General features: G+C 38.5%; 1 protein-coding gene across 2 annotated transcripts in view; it reads left to right on the top strand.

Annotated features, from left to right (window-relative positions):
- The first annotated feature begins 3321 nt into the window (after positions 1-3321).
- The window catches only part of rock1 (Rho-associated, coiled-coil containing protein kinase 1), a 35547-nt gene continuing 15199 nt past the window's right edge, over positions 3322-23669 (top strand). For both annotated transcript variants that reach the window (XM_037682324.1, XM_037682323.1), the window contains exons 1-5: positions 3322-3681; positions 20070-20151; positions 21735-21835; positions 21925-22062; positions 22223-22398. In XM_037682324.1, coding sequence (XP_037538252.1) covers positions 3589-3681; positions 20070-20151; positions 21735-21835; positions 21925-22062; positions 22223-22398 — 590 coding nt within the window. In that variant the 5' untranslated portion in view covers positions 3322-3588. The remainder of the gene's footprint in view (positions 3682-20069; positions 20152-21734; positions 21836-21924; positions 22063-22222; positions 22399-23669) is intronic.

Raw genomic sequence — 23669 nt, 5'->3', positions numbered from 1 at the left:
TTATTGTTTTGATTATATAACGGCTATCTCTTGTAAATGGGTCCTCGGGGCTCAATGAGACTAATCTGTATAAATAAAGGTTGAATTGAATAGAAAAATAACTAAAACTCTGGCATGAAAGGCTGCAAAGCCACCACATATGAGTATAATAAATCCTAAAAAGCTAGATTACAATTTATATCGTTGATCATTTTAGCTGTGACTGAAACAAACAAACAAACAAAAAAATCACATTTGCAACAGTCCTAATGACATTTAGGGCGCTCTAAAAAGTTTAGAGACATGACACATACCCCCATTAGGACACCAAACATGGGGAATAAATACATTAATTGTTGCAGAAATGCTTTGCTTCTTTTTTGAATGACAAACTGACAAATCCATCTTCTGCTCTCTGTCATCTGATCTGATTTTATCTGAGCTGCTGAAGCCTGTTTCAGCACCAAGCCTCAGGCAGCTGGAGTTTTCTGCAGACGAGCTTAAATGAGTGTTCTGTCTCCTGAGCTGACATGGCTTTATTAACAATGATTGATGAACGCGGGCTGCGTTTACAAGAAACAAATCCATTCACACCAACTATGGCTCACAACGCAGAACCAATAATAATTTCCCACTTACAGTCAGCACACACACGGACTGTTGCACAACAAATGAGGAAAAACGGGTTTTTTAAGGTAACATTGTTGGCTCTGAAGACAAACATGAAGTTCGCTGACACTTTGAAAGTGAGCGTGCCAAACGGTGGCCTGGTTTTGCCTCAATTCCCTGCGCCTTTTTTTTCCCCGTTTCCGAGTAAATGTGAAGCTGGAGAAAGTTTAACGGCGCGCTGACAGACCACCACAAACACAGCAGGGACGAGACGCCTTCGCTCGGCGTGCGCAACATTTGTCAACCTGAAGTTGCTTTAAAAAATTATTTTTTTTTTAAAAAGCAAAGCGAAACAGTTCCTGATTACTTGAGCTCTTACCTTGTCAGCTGCGAAGCGCGTTAGAGGCGGCCATGAAGCGCAGGGGCTGTGGGGGGAGTTGAGTCTGACTCCGACATCGATGCTGCGCTGGACACAGCTGATCTGCGCAGCCCGCTGACGTCACGGCCGTACTGTACGTCTGCGTCACTGCAGGAAACTCCGCGCGCGCGCTGCCGCGAAAATACCGCGAAAACGGCGCAAAAACACCGTGCAGCCAAAACAGTTCCCTGTTCTTTACAAACAGACTAAAATGGTCAAAGAAGCTAATCCAAACCAGAGGAATTTGCGTTTTCTGACTAAATTGTTTGGCTAATGTTTGCTTGTAGCTGTAGTGTTGCTAATTTTAGCTTATGTTTGCTTAAACTAACAAAAAAAAAAAAAAATCAGCAGAACCATAGCTGCAAGCTTAACTAGCTAAACAGTAAATATAATGTAAAATTAACCTGTAAATACAAGCTGGAATAAGAAATAACATATAGTAAAACAATTAATAAAAAGCTGAAACTACAAAAAAATCAAAGCTAAAAATTGAAACTCGAAGCTTCAAGCTAATATTATCAGTAACTGCAGGCTAAAATGACCAAAACCATAGCTACATGAGCTAAATTTATCCAAACTATAACTATAAGATAAAATGAACTCAAATAAGCTCCAAGCTAAAATGAGCAAAACTTTAGCTACAAGCCAGACTGATCTAAATCACAGCTAAAGCTTAAATTGCCAAAAGGCTATAGCTAAAATAGATTAAACTGTAGCTAAGCATAGAAAGCCAAAAACAGAACAGGTATGTTGGAGAGATTTTAAAGAGAATAACATTTTGAAGGAATTCCTCTGATCTCATTGTGTCTCTATTATGACTTTTTTAATAATTAAAATTAAATATTTTGAAAGGCATCAAGTTACAAATACTAACAGTCACAACATATTATTTCTGGTCGAGCAGAAAGTTTTTGATACTGGAATGGGTAAAATAACTTGTAAATGAGTCCTCGAGGCTCAATGGGATCTACTTGTCTAAATAAAGGTTGAATGAAAAAACACAAAGTATTCAGAATAGAAACTAAAAGAAGTATGGATGTAACTATAAATAGGAATACAATATTGTAAATTCAGACTCATCAGACACACAATAATCTAGAAAAATATTAACTGTTTTAGGGAAAAAATCCAGTCATTTGTTTACAATGGGAGTCTTTCATAGTGCTATATACAGAAATATCCTTCTAATTTCTTTAAACTTTTTAGAAATCTACCTGTTGGCCACATACATATGTAAATCTATGGGCTAATGTTGTAGACTATATCCTACAAATAACCTAAAATAACCATTTAGATCAAAATTGTTGACAGAATTAAAAAAGATATCTATCCTGATGCATGCTCTATGAATTAAAGACTTTTATTCGCTTAACGCCAAAGGTTTTGGCGTAACTTGTAAAACACTGCCCTCTGTTGGATAAGAATGGTAACAACGAAATATAACAGAAACCACAGGTAATTTTATTAAACTCTGAATATGTAATATATTTATTTTTGAGTTAAATATTGAAGACTTTTTTCTTTCTTAAATGTGTAGCAAATACATTAAGTTATTGATTAGGTTATGATCCCCTATAAGACAATTCTGCAGGTAAACATGTATTTTTTTTTTCTAAATAACCAGTGGCCAAATGTCCAGTTTTGTAGCCAACGAAAAGAAAAATACATTTTATGATTTAAGAATAAAAACTTTTGACGACAGTAAATATCAATGTTTATTCGATGGCTATTTTTCTTTGCTGAAATCCTAACGTTTACGCTAAAACTTTTTGAGTACGGCTTCTGTGAATTCTTCCACTGCGGCCTCAGCGTAGCGCATGCGCAGTGCGTGACATTTTTATGAAGCAGCTTCTCCGGGGTGTTTGAACAGGAAGGCGGACATGTTGGCCGAGCTGTGTGAGAAAATTGTGCACAGTATTCGATTGTTTTCCGAAAAGTAACACACGCCATACTTGATTTATTTTTATTTATACTCTATTTGAGAATTACAGCCGTTTGGACGGGGAACAATCATTGACAGTGCACGGGACGCAGCGGAAGGACCACGGTTTAACGTTGAAGCGACTTCGTGTTTAAACTTCGAAATTTGGAAGAAGCAGAAGTTTTTTTTTTCCCCACCACTTCTACTTTTGAGCTGTCAAATTCTCGTTTTCAGCAAAGGGCCTGGCATAGAAATGGGAACGGTTCTGGACTAATTTCTTTTTCTCCGAACTCCTTCTTTTCTAGAAGACATCGTATTTACTTTTTAATTGCCTTTTGTTTAAACGTTTAAGCGCTTATCCTCAGTGGCATCCTGCGGAGGTTGTCTAATCTGTCCCCGCATTTATCTTTGACACTGAAGTTGTTTGCCACTCATACTGAGACAAACATCTTCCGACCGGGAAAATGTGGAATGTTGGCTGCGATCTTAATGCCTTCATTGTCTATGAAAACTCGAGGACGAGGATGCGTTTTCTTTGAAGTGAGGTGTAAAGTTCACACGAAGAAAGGGACACTTGGCTAGCTAAAGAAGCTAGCTGCCTCGCTAGTGGGCTGTTTTTGTTCGTGATAACCCAACGCCGGGACTGAGTTTTGACAGCAAAATGTCTTCTGCCGAAAGTATGGTGGCTCGATTTGAAAAAATCGATGCCATGTTGCAAGACCCCCAGTCGGAAATAAACACGGATTGTCTACTGGTAAGTTTGTAGCTTGTTAGCTAGAGCCAGGTAGCTAACGCTATTCGGGGTCAGTCTACTCCTTGGAACAAATTCTTTCCGAGTTTTGTCTGAGGTGTCACTGAAGAAAATGTTGGTAATTTATTTAATAATGTTACTTTAGCATTTTTTTTTAATAGCAGATTTTTCCCTTTCAATGTGTTTAAATTCCGTGTCACTTTTTGCTCATTCTGAATCTGTTGTTTTAACACCTTTTTTCATTATGTTTTCTCATTTCGATTAGTCCTTTTAAGGCAATGCAAATGTCTAACATTATCCTACTTGAGCCAGGTTCCACTTGTGGTTATTTAGCTTCTTTATGTCTCATTTAAGACACTGTGTATTTAATATGGTGTATAGCAGACGTATAGCTGCTATGTATTGTAGAGCTCTGATATTTATAGTCTATTATGCATCACTTGTGGATTTCTTTTAAGTAACTTTGCATGTGATTGTGTTCTGATATTTTGTAGAATAGAAACAAGAACTCCCTAGTTCTGTGGTTCCAGCTCATTTGATCATTTGACAATGTCTAGTAAAACAATCTTTGATAATGGATAGAAAATCTACATTTATTGTTTATTAGTTGTTTTATTAATTTAGCATGTTTAAGTAGTATAAATACATGAAAAGCTAAACATTGTTTTATTAGAATAGAAAATGACAACTGTTATTCTCCACAGATAGGCACACGCTGTAATTACACACACACACTATACGTTATGTTTAGTTAAAGTTGTTTTCATCAGTAGATTACAGTTAATGGATTCTAGTAATGCACAGTCATTGGGTGTTATTTGGCCCATTAATGACCGACTATCAGTAATGTTTTGTCTGTGTACAAGTATTTGAACATCATATATAAAGTGATAAAATAGCTTCAGGCTTGTTGTAACCTGCAGCCCTCCAGCTGCATCAAAGCTTTTTTTTACCTTGACTGCTTCCTGTCTAAGTGGTGTCAACCTGTGAATTGCCTCTTTAGTAGGCGGATGGTAGCTGCTGCCACATACTTTTAACTCCTTTGGGTTTTATTGTAACAATCTTTACAAGCTCGCTCACAGTTGAGGGGATGGCAGTGAAATCTTGATGTGTCAGAGGTTTGTTGATATCAAGAAGAAACGTCAGCTTGGGCGACAGTGGCGCTGTGTGTTTTCACAAAGATTTGTGATTCAGGGCCAGTCGTGTTCTCACATTTGTTGTGATTAATTTCAAGTTTTCTGTGGATAAATGGATTTAAAATATTACCTTACTCAGTGTATCCTGCGACTGACACTAGGCTTTAAATTTGAGTTTGCTTGTGCGAATATGCTTTTTCAATTTGTTCAACACTCAAATTTGCAATGAATGAGTAGTAGTTCTGGATCTGTCCTTTCAAATATATATTTTTATTATTCTTATCGTATTAATGTATACAACAACAACAATTGAAGTTGTAATTGGAAGAATAATTTTTAAGTGGAAACATATCAGTTAAGCTGTTTGGGGAAGGGAGTTTGTCCTAATATCCCGCCCACGTGTCTGACTTGTAGTATATGTTATGAATAAGCTGCTGTAGATTGCTTTTTGAAAAGAACACATGCGTAGTTTTCTATGACCTCCCATTAAGTTGCAGAAGAAAGCTATTAAAGTCATCTAAAAGTCCACACGCTCTGCATTTTTAAAAGCCTGTAGCGACAGTTCCCACTGGCAGCCACACACAACGGAGTTGTTTATCTTTTTTTTCTCCCCCATCCTGCAATCGCTCCTGATCAATGAATGGCGGCTTTTTGCTGGGTCTCTTTCTGCCACCATGCAACTCCACCCACAGCTTAATAAAATTCCATGTTAATCAAATAACCTCTTGTCTTTGACTGGCCTGGAGTTCCCTGCATGTCCCAAAGCCATTCTGCATGTCTGGAGAGAGTTGAAAACAGGCAGGCAGCTCTGAGGTAGTTGGGTGTGGGCACTGCTTTCTTGCCATAAACCAAAATTATGTGGACTGAAGGGTAAAGAGTCGTGTTTCCGAGGGCTGTGAATCAGGACATTTAACTCATAAAGCTTCCAACATGCTTGGCTACGACTAATGGATTTCATCAGAATGCACAATTCAAGCCTTTATTGGCAACCTTTCTTTTGCTGCCACAGCATTTGGTTTGAAGTGTTACACTGCTAGTATCAACTTTTCCCTGGAGGCTCTGTGTTGTGTAAAGGAAAAAAAAACATTTAGCCTGTACTTTACCACTAGTCTGTGGGATGTATCATTTTCTAATGAAAAATCCAATTATCTTCTTTTAACATGTTTGGAAAAATTAAAGTAAAACACCTTACTGTTAGATTTTACGACCAATCTTTAATTTTATTGTAACTATCATGGAAAGTTGAAGCTTGAAAATTATAAAATAAACAATTATATAACTATTTTTATATATATATATATTTTTTTTAATAACCATTTTCGACCTGCTTGCAAGTTATAGGTTTTAAAAAGTGAGTTGGACTTACATATGTCACCTGTTAAAGTGGTTGCTGGTATTTAAATGGAACACATCAGCCTATATGTTACTGAGCAATAAAGCCAGCAGCAGACATACTTTTGTAGAAAATAGTTTCCTTTTAGTAGCTTTATTACACTTTTCTGCATCAATAAACTTAAGTTTTAAACACATTACTCATAGTAAAAATTCCTATTTCTGATTCATTCACTCAGTAAAACCTACATAGAAGACATATATTTTTGCACGTATAAATTAGCACTTAGCTATGGAGTGCACATTTGATCCCACTCATAAAACATTTGGTCCCACTCATAATATAGTATATTTGCAGTGGAAATGTATGCACAGGATGTTATGTTGAGAAATGTCACTTTATTGTATAATAAAACAGGAAAATCTATTAAACTAAAACAAAACATGACCGCAGCATCTTCAACAGTTGATGTTAAATCAGTCGTGCTTAAAACAATAGACATTTTCACTTCATTATTGTTTTTTATTAAACCAAAAACTATCTCTCACTATAACCAAAATTAGCAACTTGTATAGCTACAGTTTTTGTTTTGTAAATACACATCTACATATGACTAAACGCCATTGTTATTCATTCAACCTTTATTTATACAGGTTAGTCTCACCGAGTCACGAGGACTCATTTACAAGAGAGACCTGTATGATTGTTATAGTTGTTACAATGTTGTCTTTTACTGTGCAGCGAGTTGGTCCTGCCGTCTGCTAACGACAAGTTTCACACACAAACTCGTGTTAGCCCCTCTTATCTTAATGTGAAAATGTACAAGCAGAAAAGTCTTCCCGAGCACCACGTTGCTACCTGAGCGTTTTTGTTGAAGCATGTTTTTTCAGTCCCTGTAGCAAGTTATTTTTTGCATTGTTGCAAAACAAAGCAATAACAAGACGTTGGGACCCTTTCTTTGTACTAACAGTGAAAGAAGAATTTACTCTTGTGCATCACGTAATGAGGAATATATGGGTGTGCTCCAAATATAGATGCAGCTGATTGTAACAAGTGGAGTTTCCAGTATCGTCAGTGATTGCAACAGCCTGACGGCTTACAAGGACACAAATATAAGTGACACACACAAAGGCCTTCAGGTTCTGAACTGTTAACATGCTGTATATAGTTATAACTGATAACTAAGTTCTTGTAATTGATTTAACCCATTCAACACATTCACGGACAGCTTTATTAGAGTTTATAATGTGATTACAATCCAGGTAAATTGGTATAGAAGATGAAAATTTTCTGCTGTATTGCTTAGTGCAAATGGAGTTATAGGCCTGTAATGATCTAATTTAATTTTCCTTTATTTTCTTCCCTGGAAGCAACATAACTGTTGAATAATTTGTACTGAAATATTTTTTTTTAGTTATTTTTTTGTCTATATTGGTAACCAAAACGCATAAACCAGTAGTTCAGACCTTGATTTGAAAAAGCTGGTGAAGTTATAATCAGCATTTGATCTGCTTCTATTGTCAGAAAGGTTCAGTTATAAACTGCTCCCCTCAGCCTTTCAGCTATGGGAACAACAATTGGCTGAGCTATTTGTAGCTCTGCATGACCTCAACTGAGTGATTACATTCAGGAATGCATACTAAAATGATCTAGTCATATGGAAGCTGAGATTTGTTTTTATTTTTTTCTCCTTGAACTTTGTTTTTCTGCTTTTTACCTGATTTCAGAGGGCTATTTGCCCCTGTCTTGGTTGATGAGTACCGAGTTGTTATATACAATGGGTATTTGTGTGGATGAGATGATATGTGGCAGCATGAGATTTTTATTTGGAGCTATACGCACAGCATAGTCAAAATACGCAGTTTAAAAAAAAGACTTGATTTGACTTTTTTGGTAAATGTGTATAATTTACACAAGAAATAACCACAAAAAATGCATCATTCACTCCAAACAGCTACAGCGCATAATTTGTAATAAATAATCAAAATCAGCAGCAATATGTTTTGTTCCCAACAATTACGAGTCTTTTACATTTGAAGATTGATGAGCATACACAAGACCAATAATGAGTTGGTAAAATAATACCGTAAGTAACCAAAGTCATAGCGATCAATGCAATCGGACACGTCGGGTAGAAAGTGAAAAGGTAAAGTTCTCTCTTCAACTGAAAAGAAACGATGACTAAAAGCTGCAAGGATGAGAGTTAACAGCACTAAAGTAATTTTGGGTGGAGAAATCGAGTGTAGGGAAGTGTTAAAGGATCGTTGTCACTAAGATCTTATTTAAATGAGCTGCGTTGAGATATAAAAAATCCTTGCAGAAAACTTCCATGATCACTATATTTAGTTGTAAACAAAAGCAGCAACATTTGTTTTTTTAACACAATTTTACAAAAACACTGATGGGTTAGTTACATTAACCCCATATCAATAGTTTGAAGTTGTAGAAATGATGTTAAAAGCATAAAAATAAAATAAAAAACACGTGAGAAATTGCTTATTTTTACAGCTATTATGCTTTAACGTCAGAGTGGAAACATGCAAGTGAGCTCCACTCTTGGAGTAAGTCGTTGAAATGTTCACATGAAAGCACTAGTGACAGTGATTTTCGCTCGCTTGGCCTCCTATAAAAATGGGATGCCCCCTCCTTTGCCTCTGTAGGGTTCACTGTCACTGCCATTTATCCAGTAGAGTTGTTAGATAAGCACTCTTTCTAGGTAAGTGGGCTTTTCTGTCAGAAAATGTTTCGTACAGCCAGAGAATATGAAACCGGTTCAGACAGACAAAATGAAAAGTTAAACTAAACTGGCTACAGTGCTTATGAATCTTTACAATAGACCCAATGAATCATCATGCATTTAAATATTGGTTTCTAACTGAGTGAGCTGTGAGGAAGTGATGTGGTATTTCATGCTTTGAATGGCTTCACTGGTTCTTAAGAACACATTTGTGTTTAAATGGGCTCAGCCTACAAGTGGAACTGCCTTTATTTGCATGGCAGACTGAGTGGCTGTCTGCACAATTGTTCACATGTGGAAAGCATATTGTGTTGACGAGGTGGCAGAAAAGGAAGCGAGAAGTTGGGCTCAGCTTGAGCCAGTTCACATGCCTTATGTTGGCGTGGAGAAAGGGATGATGTGACTGAGTCTCACATGGAAATGTTAACTCAGACTTTTGCGTCTGGAAAAGGGCTCGTGTGCATTTTTTCTTCCTCCAATATGTTAAGAAAAAGGAGAAATAATTACATGTGTAATGTCAAGCCTACTGTTTTTTTTTGTAGAGCTGTACTATTTTTCCTCCCTAGACAGCACTTTTTAAATCTAGTGATTAGATAGATTTTCATGTTATTTGCTAATCCTGGGATGTGTCACCCTTTGCCTGGAGCAGCATCAGCAGGAAGAGGGTAAGGGCAGCCCAGGTATGGTTTGTTCCCCACCACCACCAGGTCTGACACACAGTAAAAAGCCAGGGGACTCCTACTACCAACTTCTAACTATGTACACCATTTTACAGAATATTATAAAATTAATTTAATTTTATGTAATTAGTTTAACAGCACATTATCTCAGTAACTACCAGTAATTACAATAGCACCATATATTTTTGTCAGTTATTGCATGACATTTATTTTTAAGATTTATGAACTGTTAATTTTCTTAGTTTGTAAGCATGGTGGATTAGTGGTTAGCGCTGTTGCCTCGCAGCAAGAAGGTCCTGGGTTCAATCCCCAGTTTGGACCTGAGGTCTTTCTGTGTGGACTTTACATTTTCTGGTGTTAGTGTGGGTTTTCTCCAAGTACTCTGGTTTCCTCCCATCAAAACATGCATGTTAGGCTGCCTTTGTCGCCACCTGGATTTAATTAAGCAAATAGGTACCAGCCTCCTATTGGATAATTATTGTATGGACGATTATCTTTCAGCTGGCAACAAGTTATTTAACCCCAACTGGTGCAACAAGTTGCTTCTCATTTCTTAAAACAACCAGGTTGAAAAACACATCGCATGGTCGTGGAAAAGATGTCAGTCTGTTTGAGACGGGTCGAATCACTGGCATGCATCAAGCAGAGAAAACATCTGAGATTTCAGAAACTACTAAAAATGGGTTAAGAAGTGTCCAACACATTATTAAAAACTGGAAGGATAGTGGGGACCCATCGTCTTCGAGAAAGAAATGTGGCTGGAAAAAAATCCCGAACGATCGTGATCGTCGATCACTTAAACGTTTGGTGAAATCAAATGGAAGAAAAACAACAGTAGCACTCAGGGCTATGTTTAATAGTGAAAGTAAGAATATTTCCACATGCACAATGTGAAGGGAACTCAAGGGAATGGGACTGAACAGCTGTGTAGCCTTAAGAAAACCACTAATCAGTGAGGCTAATTGAAAAAAAGGCTTCAATTTGCTAGGGAGCATAAAGATTGGACTCTGGAGCAATGGAAGAAGGTCATGTGGTCTGATGAGTCCAGATTTACCCTGTTCCAGAGTGACGGGCGCATCAGGGTAAGAAGAGAGGCAGGTGAAGTGATGCACCCATCATGTCTAGTGCCTAGTCATCAATGCAAGATCTTGGTGAAAATTAATGCATCACTGGATGGAAATAGATCTTGTGACATTGTAGAAGCTTATCGAAACAATGCCACAGAGAATGCATGATGTAATCAAAGCTAAAGGCGGTCCAACAAAATATTAGTTTGTGACTTTTTTTTTTGGTGGAGACTTTTTTTTTTGGTCAGGTAGTGTGTGTGTGTGTGTGTGTGTATATACATATATATAAGGCGTTTTAAACCTTTCCTACACTTTTGCAATATTCTAAACATTGTTTCTAAACGCTCTAAAAGAGCACAGACTGTCATGATTTCAGCTCTCTGCCTCCTCTCAGCCATGGCTGCACTCACCCACCTGCAAGTGTTCTTGGCCACGCCCACTTCTCTGCATGGAGAGCAGCTGGTCAGCTGCAGCAGGTAGTTTATCCTGCATTGTGGGCTGCACGAAAGTGCAGCAGGTGCTAATATAAAATTATTTATTTTAAATAAAAATTCCATGTTGATCGTGCAGCTCATCCATCTATCAGCCAATTTTGTGTCATGTCCAGTCTTATTTTGAAAAACCACGATAGAGCGAGTCAGCGATAAACGAACAGCGAAGTAGCGAGGGACTGCTGCTAATAACTCTTAAAAATGTTGCACATTTATTATCTGTTTGCCTTAAAAAGAGACAGTGGGGAAAAAAGGGATCTGTCTGTTTGTCTAGATTTCTCTGAATTTCTTGGTAAGAAGAGACTTTGGTTTTATGCCTTAAGGTTTATACTTCTTCACGGGCTTTGAACTGTTTTTATGTGATCTATGTTGACAGCTTGGAACAAACCGACTGCTACTGTTTTGACACTGACACACTGTATTTGTGATCACAGAGGTATGATGAAGTTACGAAATCAAGTGTGCATAATAGGGTTTGATGGTTATACAGGAAATGGTGTATTAATAGTGATATTGCTTTGAGTTACAAATTTATTAAGCAAATTTAATCCCAGCCATAGAAGAATAAGTTTAAACGTTTATGTGTTTGTGTGTTTGTGTTAACTCCCTATAAAATCCATCCATCCATCCATTTTCTTCCGCTTATCCGGGGTCAGGTCGCGGGGGTAGCAGCCTAAGTGGGGAGGCCCAGACTTCCCTCTCCCCAGCCACTTGGTCCAGCTCCTTCGGGTGAATCCCGAGGCGTTCCCAGGCCAGCCGAGAAACGTACTCCCTCCAGCGTGTCCTGGGTCTTCCTCTGGGTCTCCTCCCGGTGGGACGTGTCCGGAACACCTCACCAGGGAGGCGTCCAGGAGGCATCCTAAATGGATGCCCGAGCCACCTCAACTGGCTCCTCTCGACATGGAGAAGCAGCGGCTCTACTCTGAGTCCCTCCCGGATGATCGAGCTTCTCACCCTATCTCTAAGGGAGAGCCCACACCCTGTGGAGAAAACTCATTTCGGCTGCTTGTATCCGAGATCTTGTTCTTTTGGTCACAACCCAAAGCTCATGACCATAGATTAAGGTAGGAACGTAGATCGATCGGTAAATTGAGAGCTTCGCCTTTTGACTCAGCTCTCTCTCCACCACGACAAACCTGTACAACGCCTGCTTCACTGCAGACGCTGGACCTATCCGCCAATCAATCTCACGTTCCATTTTCCCTCATTTGTGAACAAGACCCCAAGATACTTGAACTCCTCCACTGGGGCAGGACCTCCTCTCTGACCCGGAGAGGGCACTCTACCCTTTTCCGGCTCAAGACCATGGCCTCGAATTTGGAGGAACTGATCTTCATCTCGGCCGTGTCGCACTCGGCTGCGAACCGCTTGAGCGAAAGCTGTAGATCACGATCTGATGAAGCCAATAGGACCACATCATCTGCAAAAAGAAGAGACGCAATCCTAAGGCCACCAAAACGGATCCCCTCAACACCTTGGCTGCGCCTAGAAATTCTGTCCATAAAAGTTATGAACAGAATCGGTGACAAAGGGCAACCTTGGCGGAGTCCAGCTCTCACCGGGAACAAGCCTGACTTACTGCCGGCGATGCAAACCAGGCTCTGACACCGGTCATACAGGGACCTAACAGCCCGTATCAAAGGGCCCGGTACCCCATACTCCCAGAGTACCCCCCACAGGGTTCCCCGAGGGACGTGGTTGAATGCCTTCTCCAAGTCCACAAAGCACATGTAGACCCGTTGGATTCTGTTCAGAGCCCTGAGATGACTTCTGTTGTGAATTGGAGCTATTTAAATAAACTGAATTGAATCAATGTACAGTAATGTGAATTAGACTTAGCATTGTGTACATTGTTCCCATTTTGATTGAGTGTGAGCCTGTGTTGACTTCATTAAATTAAAATTTGGAGATAAAATGGTACTTTATGTTGCACACTACATTTGCAGGACAAAGTAGTTTGCAAATAATTTTGTTGATTTTTTATTTTTTTTTTCCTGTAAACTGAAATTGTTTACTCCCAAATTTTCTTTAAATATTGAAAAAAAAAAACAATTCAGATTGGAGTCAAAAAAATTGTTGCAATAGTGTGGATGTAAGCAATGCCCCTGAATTTGTTTTATAGATTTTATTCATACTTAAACCTTTAGGGACAGCACAGTGGAGCAGTGGTTAGCCTTGTCACCTCACAGTGAGAAGGTCTCGGGATTGCCTCCTAGCTATTCTGCGTGAAGTTTGCATGTTTTTCTCATGCATTCTTAGCTTTTCTCTAGGTACTGGTATGTTCTGTTAACTGGTAAATGTCCCTCAGTTTGCGTAAGAGCATAATGGTTGTCTTTTTGCGGCCCTATGATGGCCTGGTGATCTGTCCAGGGTGTAACCTGTCTCTTCCCCAATGACCGCTGGAGATGGGCACCAGCTCCCCCTTGACCCCCCCTAAAAAAAGTGGGTAAAAAAAATAAATGGATGGATTTCAACCTTTGTTTAACCTGAATGTAAGACTTTTTAGATTAGCATTTTTTAATGTTTTGGCCTAGACTGGCATATGCTGGTGCTGCTAAACTTAATGCTACAAACAACAACAAAAAAATGCATAAAAATTGGCTATAAATATTGTTTAATTTCCCTGATTTGAGTATAGACAACCATTAAACAGTTTTAAACTAGTTTCATACAAATATACTGAGACTCAAATTTGTGTCAGTTGGGTGCAGCTCCTTGTATTGTTTACCTGGTAGCCTATTCAAATATTTATTTAGTAATTTTTTACTTTGGTCTTGTAGTTTCCTTTTTCCCTTTTACTATAGAGTTGCACACTTCTTGTTTGTTCAACTCCTCTAACGCACACACTTTTGATTCATAGATGCACCAAATAACTCCTGGTACATAACTTCATAAGGAAAAGACGATATTGAAAATTTTAGCCACCTTGTGTTACCGCTTTCCCCAAAGCAGGCAGAGACGAAAGAACTCGTGATGTATTGATGTTCTACTGAGAGTGCAGATGCAATTAGAGTATAGTTTAAGCCAATTATGCCATGTAGATGTGGCAAGGGATTTGACTTTCAGTCTCTTTATCTGAATCTGAATTTATCTGAATCTTTAGTGAGTGGGACAGAAAATGAGTAGCAGCCCATCCCCTCACAAGGAGCTTACAATTCTTTATATTTTCTGAGAGTTGGAAAGATATTGCTGCATATATATATATATGCATTACGGGTGCACCAATAAATCGGCCCCGATTTCCTTAATTGTGGGAAATCGGCCGATATTTTTACATGAGCAACCAATTTTACCGATTTTTTTTTTGTTTTGTTTTGTTTTAACAACAAATGTCTGAATTTCATTTGTATTTCAGAGCACTACCTGATGGCCACTTAAAACAAGTTTGTATAGTTTCTAGGATATTGTTCATGGGTATGTTTTTCACTAAAAATAATATGGGAAAATTGAAGATGCATTGTGACCTTACAACACCTGACGGCGTCGCTTGTAAAACAAAATTGGTATCGGCCAAAATCGGAATTGGCAGGTCAGACTTTTAAAAATCACGATCGTCCAGAAAACTGCAATCGGTGCACCCTATTTTCTGGCCGATCATGATTTCTAAAAAGTCTGACCTGCCAATTACTATTTTGGCCGATACCGATTTTGTTTTATAAGCGACGCTGTCAGGTGTTGTAAGGTCACAATGCATCTTCAATTTTCCAATATAATTTTATTGAAAAACATACCCTTGAACAATATCCTTGAAACAATACAAACGTGTTTTAACCGGACATGAGGCAGTGCTCTGAAATATCAATTAAGTTTAGACAATTGTTGTTAAAACACAAAAAAATCTGTAAAATCGGTTTCTCATGCAAGTATCGGCTGATTTTCGATTTCCCAAAATTAAACAAATCGGGGCCGATAAATCGGTGCACCCTTTATATATATGTGTGTGTGTGTGTGTGTGTATATGTACACACACACACAGTTCTATTCGTCAAAAATAAAGCTCCTGCCTTTTTTTCACTTACTATACTGTAGCTCCTCCCTCAATCTGGTTGTTTCACTTTAAGCATCTTAGTCATGACTGTCATGCACTCTGACTTCTCTTTGTCTCCCCCATTGTTTTATAACCAGCTTCAGTGTGAGCCAGAACTCTACCCCCTCTGCCTTTCCATCATAGTTCAACACAGGTGCTGATTGAAAAATAAGTTCCACTGTGATTCTGTAGTTGGTATGGCCTTTTCTCTCCCTTCCTTCACTTTATGTTGAGAACTTGTTCAGCCACATACCTAAAATAGCGCTCTGACGTGTACAGTCCTGCTGAGGAATGTCTCTGTGGCTGTCCACAGTTCTCTGCGGCAGGAAGTTATGCAAACGCGCATTGCTGCTCCTAGAGCCTTGTGATTAGGGTCTCCAAAGACCTAGTTCTTCAGAGCTACCCCCCTCCCCCCGTAGTGTAGGCAGTCTGACCACTGAATGGACAGAAGGGTCTCTTTTTGCTCACAGTTTTTGGCTTGTCTTGTGTAAATATCTCGAACTTTGACTCCTAAAGATTTATTTTTTAAACCGAGCTGAAGATGAATGCCTCTTCATGTTGAATCCAACCTATTTACTTACTGATTTCCCATATACTTCCCTAGCCAATGGCTAAGTCGTTTCTTGTTATTGTTATTCCCACAAGCCTCTCTCCACCTCCCAATTCTCTTTTTCCCCTCCTACCTGCCTTTTCCCTGTGTTCTACCCTTCCTGCAGGGCACTTGCTGGTGTTGTCTCATATAGAGGGGTGTGGTCTTGACCTCTACTATCAAGCAGAAGTGCCAGAGTTACTTCAGAAGATTCCCATCTTTGACTGAGCTGCTGATTCACCATTTGTCAGCACGATGCTGAAAAAAAAAAATCAATTTCACATATATTCAGTAAACTGAACTTTTTGCTGTGATAGTGCATTCTGAAATTGTTTACCTTAAAGTAAAAAGCCATGAATTTAAATTCTTCCCCAACTCATAAACTTAACGCTTAGATTCACAGAAAATAATAACTTGGATGGAAGACTTGTTGGTTGGTTTACTCCTGTTGCACAGACACAGCACTACATATGTTCAAATGTTTGTGTGCCTGTTTTGTTGGATCCACTCTGGATTAGGACAGATTAGATTAAACCTTGCCTGTTGCACTTTGTTCTTGCCAGGCCTACTGCTAAATGGCACCCGTGTATTTTCACAGCTTTTGGAATTATAATATTGTATCAAAGTCAAAGTTTCGTTTATTTCTCCTTCGTGCCACATGTGGTACATGTGGTGGAATGATATTGTGTACATAGGGTCCCAGTTACATCCAACAAAAGTATAAATTGTAAAAAAAAAAAAAAAACAGTAGTAAGATCTAAGATATGAACCAAGAAATACGTTAAACTAAGCTACACTAAGCACTACTAGAACAAAAACAATACGCCGAACAACAACAGCAGCATGAACATGAGTCTGTGTGAGCAGATGAGTACGAATGAACACAGCAGCATGAAATAAATCAGCAGCAGGAGATCAGCAACATGGATAATCAGCAGCACATATCAACTATCAAGTGGCATCACAGTGTTTTTTTTCACAGTGATTGTCCTGATTAGAGATTCATGAGTCTTAACAGCTTCAGGGTAGAAGCTGTTCCTCAGTCTAGTGGTTCTACACTTAATGCTCCTTAACCTCCTTCCTGAGGGGAGTGGGGCAAAAAGTGTGTGTGCTGGGTGAGTGAGGTCCTTCTTGATGCAGGTAGCCCTCTTCCTGCATCTAGAGGTGTAGATGTCTGTGTTGGTGGGGAGGCTGTCTCCGACAGTCTTCTGTGCAGCCTTCACCACTCTCTGCAAAGCTTTCCTTTCTGCAGCTGTGCAGCCTCCATGCCACACGTTGATGCTGGAGCACAGGATGCTCTCCACTGCGCACCTGTAGAAGGAGGTGAGGACTGCGCTTCTCAGACCAGCTCGTCTCAGCCGTCTGAGGAAGTAGAGTCTCTGATGAGCTTTCTTGATCAGGCTGGTGGTGGTGTTGCCCCAGACGAGGTTGTCATTCATGTGTACACCCAAGTACTTGTGGCTGGAGACCACTTCCACCGCAGATCCTCCTATGTTCAGGTGGTGTAAATGTTTTTGTTCCTTCTGAAGTTCACAATCATCTCCTTTGTCTTCTTCACATTGATGTGAAGGTTATTCTCTTTGCACCAGCTCTCCAGGTGTTCCACCTCTTGCCTGTAGCTGGACTCATCATTATTTGTGATGCATCCCACCAGTGCTGTATCATCAAAAAGCAGCATACAGATGGTACTATGTAATTCATGCGAGGAATTTGTCAATGGGTTCATTATGCTGTCAGTGTTCTTACTTCACATCATTTTTGCACAGTTTATATGCGTTTATAATAATCTGTCTGTAGGACTTTGGGGTTTAATCTTGATATGATCTTAAAAAGAACTTAATTAAACTAACAAAAGCTTATCGTAATTGACATCCATGTCGTCCTCCCTTTTTTTCTATTTTCAAAAAGGACAGTCACTTAGGCTACGTTCACACTGCTGGAAAATGCGTCTCAAATCTAATAACTTTTTTTGTTTTTTTTGTTTTTTTTGTCCGATATGTAACCCATATCCGATTATTTTACATTTATTTATTTATGTATTTATTTAGTTTTCAAATCAGACCCAGATCTATTTCATATGTGGTACTAAATTGAATACGTATCCAATGTTTTTCAAAGTGACTGCAGGCTGAACAGTCCTGTCACATTTCATCCCACTTTTACATCAATGTGGTAAGCGGATTGATCCAAATATTAATAATAATAATACCAACCTAGTGCAGTTTTATTGTTGGAACTCCATACGTCTACAGAACAAATGTCCAGTTGCTTCATCTTTGTTTTTTATTTCCCATGTCCTGGATGACAGAACCTACACCAGCATTTGATACTGAAGTTAGTGTCGGACTGTACTGAGCGAGATGGGATCAATACCCGAGTTTGTTTATTCCTTCAGTACATCACTCTAGTACCAAAAATACAATGCAGTGCTGGAGAAGCCGTCAAACGACAAAATTAAATGTTCCATAATCACTGGACCAAACAAGTGCGTTAGATATTAATTTAATCTGTTTTGATTGCACAACAACTTAAGAATAATACATGCTAATGTGTAGCATCCATATCTATTTCTGCGTCTAATGTCCTTTTTTTTTTTTTTTTTTCTGCGCACGCGTGTCACCTCAGAATTGCAAACGGTTCACACTGGAGTGGAACCGCGGATGGAGGTCAGATTTTAATCATGATGTTAATGATCAAGCAGCAGATCTGAGCAACAAATGGCAATTTAGCCTTAGATTCCTTTAATGGCCAACTTCACCCACTCTTGCTTTAGTGTACAGGTGGAAATATCAGGTATTTTTTTCACCAGCAGCATCTTTGCTTTTTTCCAAGGACCCAAACTTTTCATTCAGCTGTGTGTCTCTTGGTTTTCTGAAGCGTAAGATTAGGCCGTTCATGTTATCTACTGAGTCGTGTTGCTTTCTCCAACAGTCAACAACAAGGTGTCTGACCCTTCATGTTTATCAGATGGTAGCCTACAAACGGTTCAGCTGAAAAGTTATTGGGTTTTTTTGTCCCAATGGGATGCTTTTGGTGTCAGTGCATGCCATTAAAACTGTTATGAGCATCTTAGAATGCACCTACTATCAAATGATGTTTTTCCTCAGGATCAATCCTTCTGACTGTTGAAGCTCTATCTTCTTGGTCGTTATAGCTTTCATCTTGCCTTTTCAGCTCTGTAAAGCAGCATTAACGACAGATTCTGAACATTGTTTACAAGCTGTAATGGTTGTTCCTGATCAGATGTGAGTGAGACAGAAATATATACTGGTAGGTGGAACATTAGGAGTACTTAACTTGACTCGTCTGAAATGTTCTGCGCTATCCAGATCATTTGGGGGGTGGGTGGGGGGGGGGATGTTTGCATAGGGCAGGTCTCTTCAGTCACGTGGTTTTGTGGTTGATTAAAAAAAAAAAAAAGAAACTACCGTTACTTCTTAAAACATATATCTTTGAATTTGAAATTCAGCAAAGGTAGTCTAAAACTTAACAACTGAGTGTTTCTATAGTGGCCGTCTTTTATGCAAAAACATTGTTTATGTAACTGCTTGTTAAAACTGCAAAAGGGGAAACAATCTTCTCACAATTTCACATCTGCCTTTTGCCTTTAACGTTTGTCAACTAAGTAGCTCAAATGCTATGTGGCTAGTACTCATCACCAGATTGTTTGTATAATCCCTTCAGGATGCCATAGGTGTGAGAAGAAACCACAACATTTTTCTTAGTTGTAATGGCAAATGGCTCTGTTGTAAAACTGCTGAGGTAGGTTTCATAAAACCACAAAAGAGCACGTGTAGTGTTAGTTCAGCTTAATCAGACTTTGTGTTTATATGGTTTGTATACATTAATGAATGAGTAGCATTCATTTTATTCATTTAGTATTTTAGTTTTCAGATGCTCATCTGATGCAGGTTTTTAGGTCTGATTTTCTCTTTTCTACAGCTGCTTCCTGATTTAATTTGTTGCCTGCATTGAAATGTTTGCTGCAATAGAAGACCATGTTTATTTTCATCATAATACTATTTAAAGGGAGGGGAAAAAGGAAGATGGAAAATCGTTGTTCTTTTTAATGTAGTCCTCCCTTCTGCTAACATGTGTAGAGCCACCAAAGTGTATTTTTTGCAGTAGCCTAAAACTTTCAACATGAATAATGTAATCTGCACTTGAAGTCCACTGCTGGCTCTTTGCGAACGTTTCTGCTCAGAGCTGTTCCAAGGAGCGCCTGTCAGCCTGGAACAGAAAACTGTTTGGTTTCCCTGTGTATTCTGTGGTGCTGTAGGATTAGTAGAGTTTTGTGTTTCTTCTTGTTAACCCTGTTCTTCTTCTTTTAGGATGGCTTGGATGCACTGGTGCATGACCTTGACTTCCCTGCCCTAAGGAAAAACAAGAGCATTGACAACTTCTTGAATAGATGTAAGCTCGTTGCATCATTTATTTCCCTCTGATGGAGTCCCTTAATGTGGGTGTCCCATTTGAGTTTGCAGACCTCTGTTACATATAGGGTTTAAGTCTAGGACCAGAGAAGAAGGCTGTTTTTGGGTCACCGCCACTATGTATGCTTGGACACAATAGGTGTCTGCTGCTTAGTGTCCCCAACAAAAGAGCTTTCATAAATAGCTGGTGACCCATATGATTCATTTTTAAGGTTGACTTCTTTTTTTCAACTGCGCAACCACTTTAACTTTGATTTAGACATAACAAAAATATCAGTTCAGGGCTGCAAATCATTCTTTAAAAGATATAGAGTAACTCCTTCGTTTTCTGTAGAGCTTGTTTTTTTAGGAAGTAACAACTATGGTTACAGTCAGTGTCTGTCCAGGAAATTAATTTTATAAAACCAGCAACTCTGAAATGGGGTGAAGCATTTATAAATACAGTTATGTCTTTAGTTTCCTGAATGCTTTATTAATTTGTTAACCCATAATTTATTGAAAACGTATAAATTAAACAACAAATGCAGACCCTGTCCTGCTTTTGATTCCGCTTACTGGACTGTCCCTCATTCTGGTAAATGTTTTGTAGCACTGGGTTCAAAAAGTGCTCCTCCCCACATAAACTGGCATACAAACCTTTTATTTAATTGCTGGTATCTTATGGAGAGACGACTTATATCCTGCAGAGAGGAAGTTTAATGTTTATCAGTCCAAGCTACTGTAAATCATTGCACAAAGTTCTGCCATCGCACATTAGCTGAGTTAAAGCATTGATGGATTTAGACTAATGGACCCTGGACCTCCATAGTGAGATGTGCCTGAAGGGCTTCTTACTCCAGAGTCTGAGTGCATCGTGTTTAACATCTACGTCAACTGATCGTTGGACTGTATGTATGTAAGGATGTATTGTAAATCCTTAGCATACACTTACAAGTAAATATAAACAAACAATAAACAACTTATAAGTTTATAATAGCAATCATGCACACTTTTCTGTCATTGTTTTGAATAGTCAAGCAGTAATAAACTTTAAAGTGGAAAGAACCAAAGTCACAAACCTATTCTAATAGCTTTGGGCTTTTTTAGATCATTTGAACTTAGATACCCTCACACCCTGCTTTTCCATGCATTCCAGTGCCATTTGTGGCCCACGAGAGTTGAAAATTATCCCTGCAGTACAGCCATGACCAAATCTGGCTTAAGAGTGGATGCTATCTATCCTGGGGGAACTTAAATTATTGCACTGGGTAGAGGCCAACTCTTAAAAGAAACAACAAAAAAAAAGTTCCCTAAACACTGTCAGCTTTTTTTGGTTTGTTTGCCAACAGTTTTGTTTCTGTTCAAAATGTAACATCACATGACTAAAATGATTTGAGATAATTAAAACAGATATTTACCATAACTACCAGTACATACATTTATTATTATTATTTTTTGTGATGTAGTTTTTACTACATTTTATTAGTACCTTAATGCCTAAAACGAAGTGTGGGTTATTCCTTTCTCTAACTTTGGAGTATAGAGTTGTGCATAATCACTAATTAATGGGGTTTTTTTTTCTAGATGAAGAAACTATTAAAAAACTCCGCAGTCTACGAATGAAAGCAGAAGACTATGAGGTGGTTAAAGTTATTGGAAGAGGTGCATTTGGAGAGGTTCAGCTGGTAAAAACCTTAATTTTTAATATTTTTTTTTTATCATATTTGCATGTTGAACATGAAAAACTGACTCATTGTCACCTTGTCTTTTTCAGGTTAGACACAAAGCCACTCGCAAAGTATATGCTATGAAACTGTTGAGCAAGTTTGAGATGATTAAGAGGTCAGACTCTGCTTTCTTTTGGGAAGAGAGAGACATCATGGCTTTTGCCAACAGTTCGTGGGTGGTGCAGGTATGATGTGATGATGAAATGCCTTAATCTCTTGTAGAGCGCTTAAGAACAACAGTAGTGTAATGCATGAGCGTGCAAGTAATTGGTGAGGTTATTTTTTCTCTCTTGACATTTCAGTTCTATTTCACGAGTAATCATTCCTATTCTTTTCATTTTCCAGCTCTTTTTTGCATTCCAAGATATTCGCTACCTCTACATGGTGATGGAATACATGCCTGGTGGTGACTTGGTTAACTTGATGAGCAACTATGACGTCCCAGGGAAGTGGGCCCGCTTTTACACTGCGGAGGTGGTGCTAGCTCTGGATGGAATCCACTCCATGGGCTTTATACACAGGTGACAATCAGCATCTGCCGTGCTTTTCTTATCTTTTTTTTTTTTTGTTTGTTTTAATTTTTCGATTGACTGCAGTGATTAGAAAACAACCAGGACACAGTACCTGAGACATCTTATGAATAAGTTTTTAAAAGGTCCCATAAATACTAGGCCTGCCGCGATAAACAATAAATCAATTAATTGCAAGATAAATGAACTTTATCAACCTCAGTTTTCATTTATCGTCTTTATCGTTTCTTCATGTCTCTCTCTTTCTACTGAAGACACTGGATGACAAAAGGCTCAACTCCGGTGATCTTCACTGACCCCTCCCTTTCTCTTTTCTCTTCAAAATCCATTTTAACTGTCCAAAATTGCGTTTTTGGATCGTTAAAAGCAGCTAATCTGAGAAGCTAAGCTACGAGCTAAGCTAACAGGCCGACCTCGGGGGGGGGGGGGGGGGCTCTGTCTTGTCGAAGCTCCAAAATTCATGGTAGAAACCCGTACCTTTGTGTAAAAAGTTGTTTTTCTCTGTAAAAAGAAGCTGAGAACTTGTTTACTGATTTTTTTATTAAAAGCTTTGAGTGAAAAACGCTATGCTAAAGAGCTCAAACCACACAGAGCGTCCGCCATTTTTACAACCGAATAAAGGAAGGAGAGACTGCCCATGTCACATTAAGGGGCCTCCCTCCCATTTTTCTTAGAGACACGCTGCTCACTCCCTCACTATCCATCCTTCGGTTCAAACAGTCTTATACTGCCGTCCGCTGGTCAAAAAAGTTACTACACACAAACAAATTAACCAACATTTCTTCTTAAATTTTACAATAATTACTAATTATTGTCAAATTTCAAACAATATTATCGTTTATCGCAGTAATTTCTGAGACAATTAATCGTCCAGCAAAATTTGTTATCGTGACAGACCTAATAAATACCAGTGTGATTTACAGCATAAAGTTCCCAAGTTACTAAAGTTATTATTATTATTAGGTATTCTAAAATAAGTAAGTTGGCAACTAAAAAAAAAGTTAAATTGTTTTTACTATTTTTAATAGAAAAATAGGATTGGTATTTTTAGGCATCAACAAAACCTTTCTAAATGTGTACATTTGTGTGAAATTTATGCTAACAATGGTTAAATAAATAAATAAAATAAAATAAAATTATGCTTTTGATGTGAAAAGTGTTTGATACCAGCTCCCTTTGTTCTCTTCCAGCTAACCATCACATACATATAAACTGTTTTGTATATATAAATGTATATATTTTTTATATACGAGTATTTGAAC

This window comes from Nematolebias whitei, chromosome 9 (assembly GCF_014905685.2).
Source record: "Nematolebias whitei isolate Nwh7 chromosome 9, NemWhi1, whole genome shotgun sequence".
NCBI classification, from domain to species: domain Eukaryota; kingdom Metazoa; phylum Chordata; class Actinopteri; order Cyprinodontiformes; family Rivulidae; genus Nematolebias; species Nematolebias whitei.
Note: the sequence above shows the minus strand (reverse complement) of the source record. Positions and strands in the feature narration are given on the sequence as shown.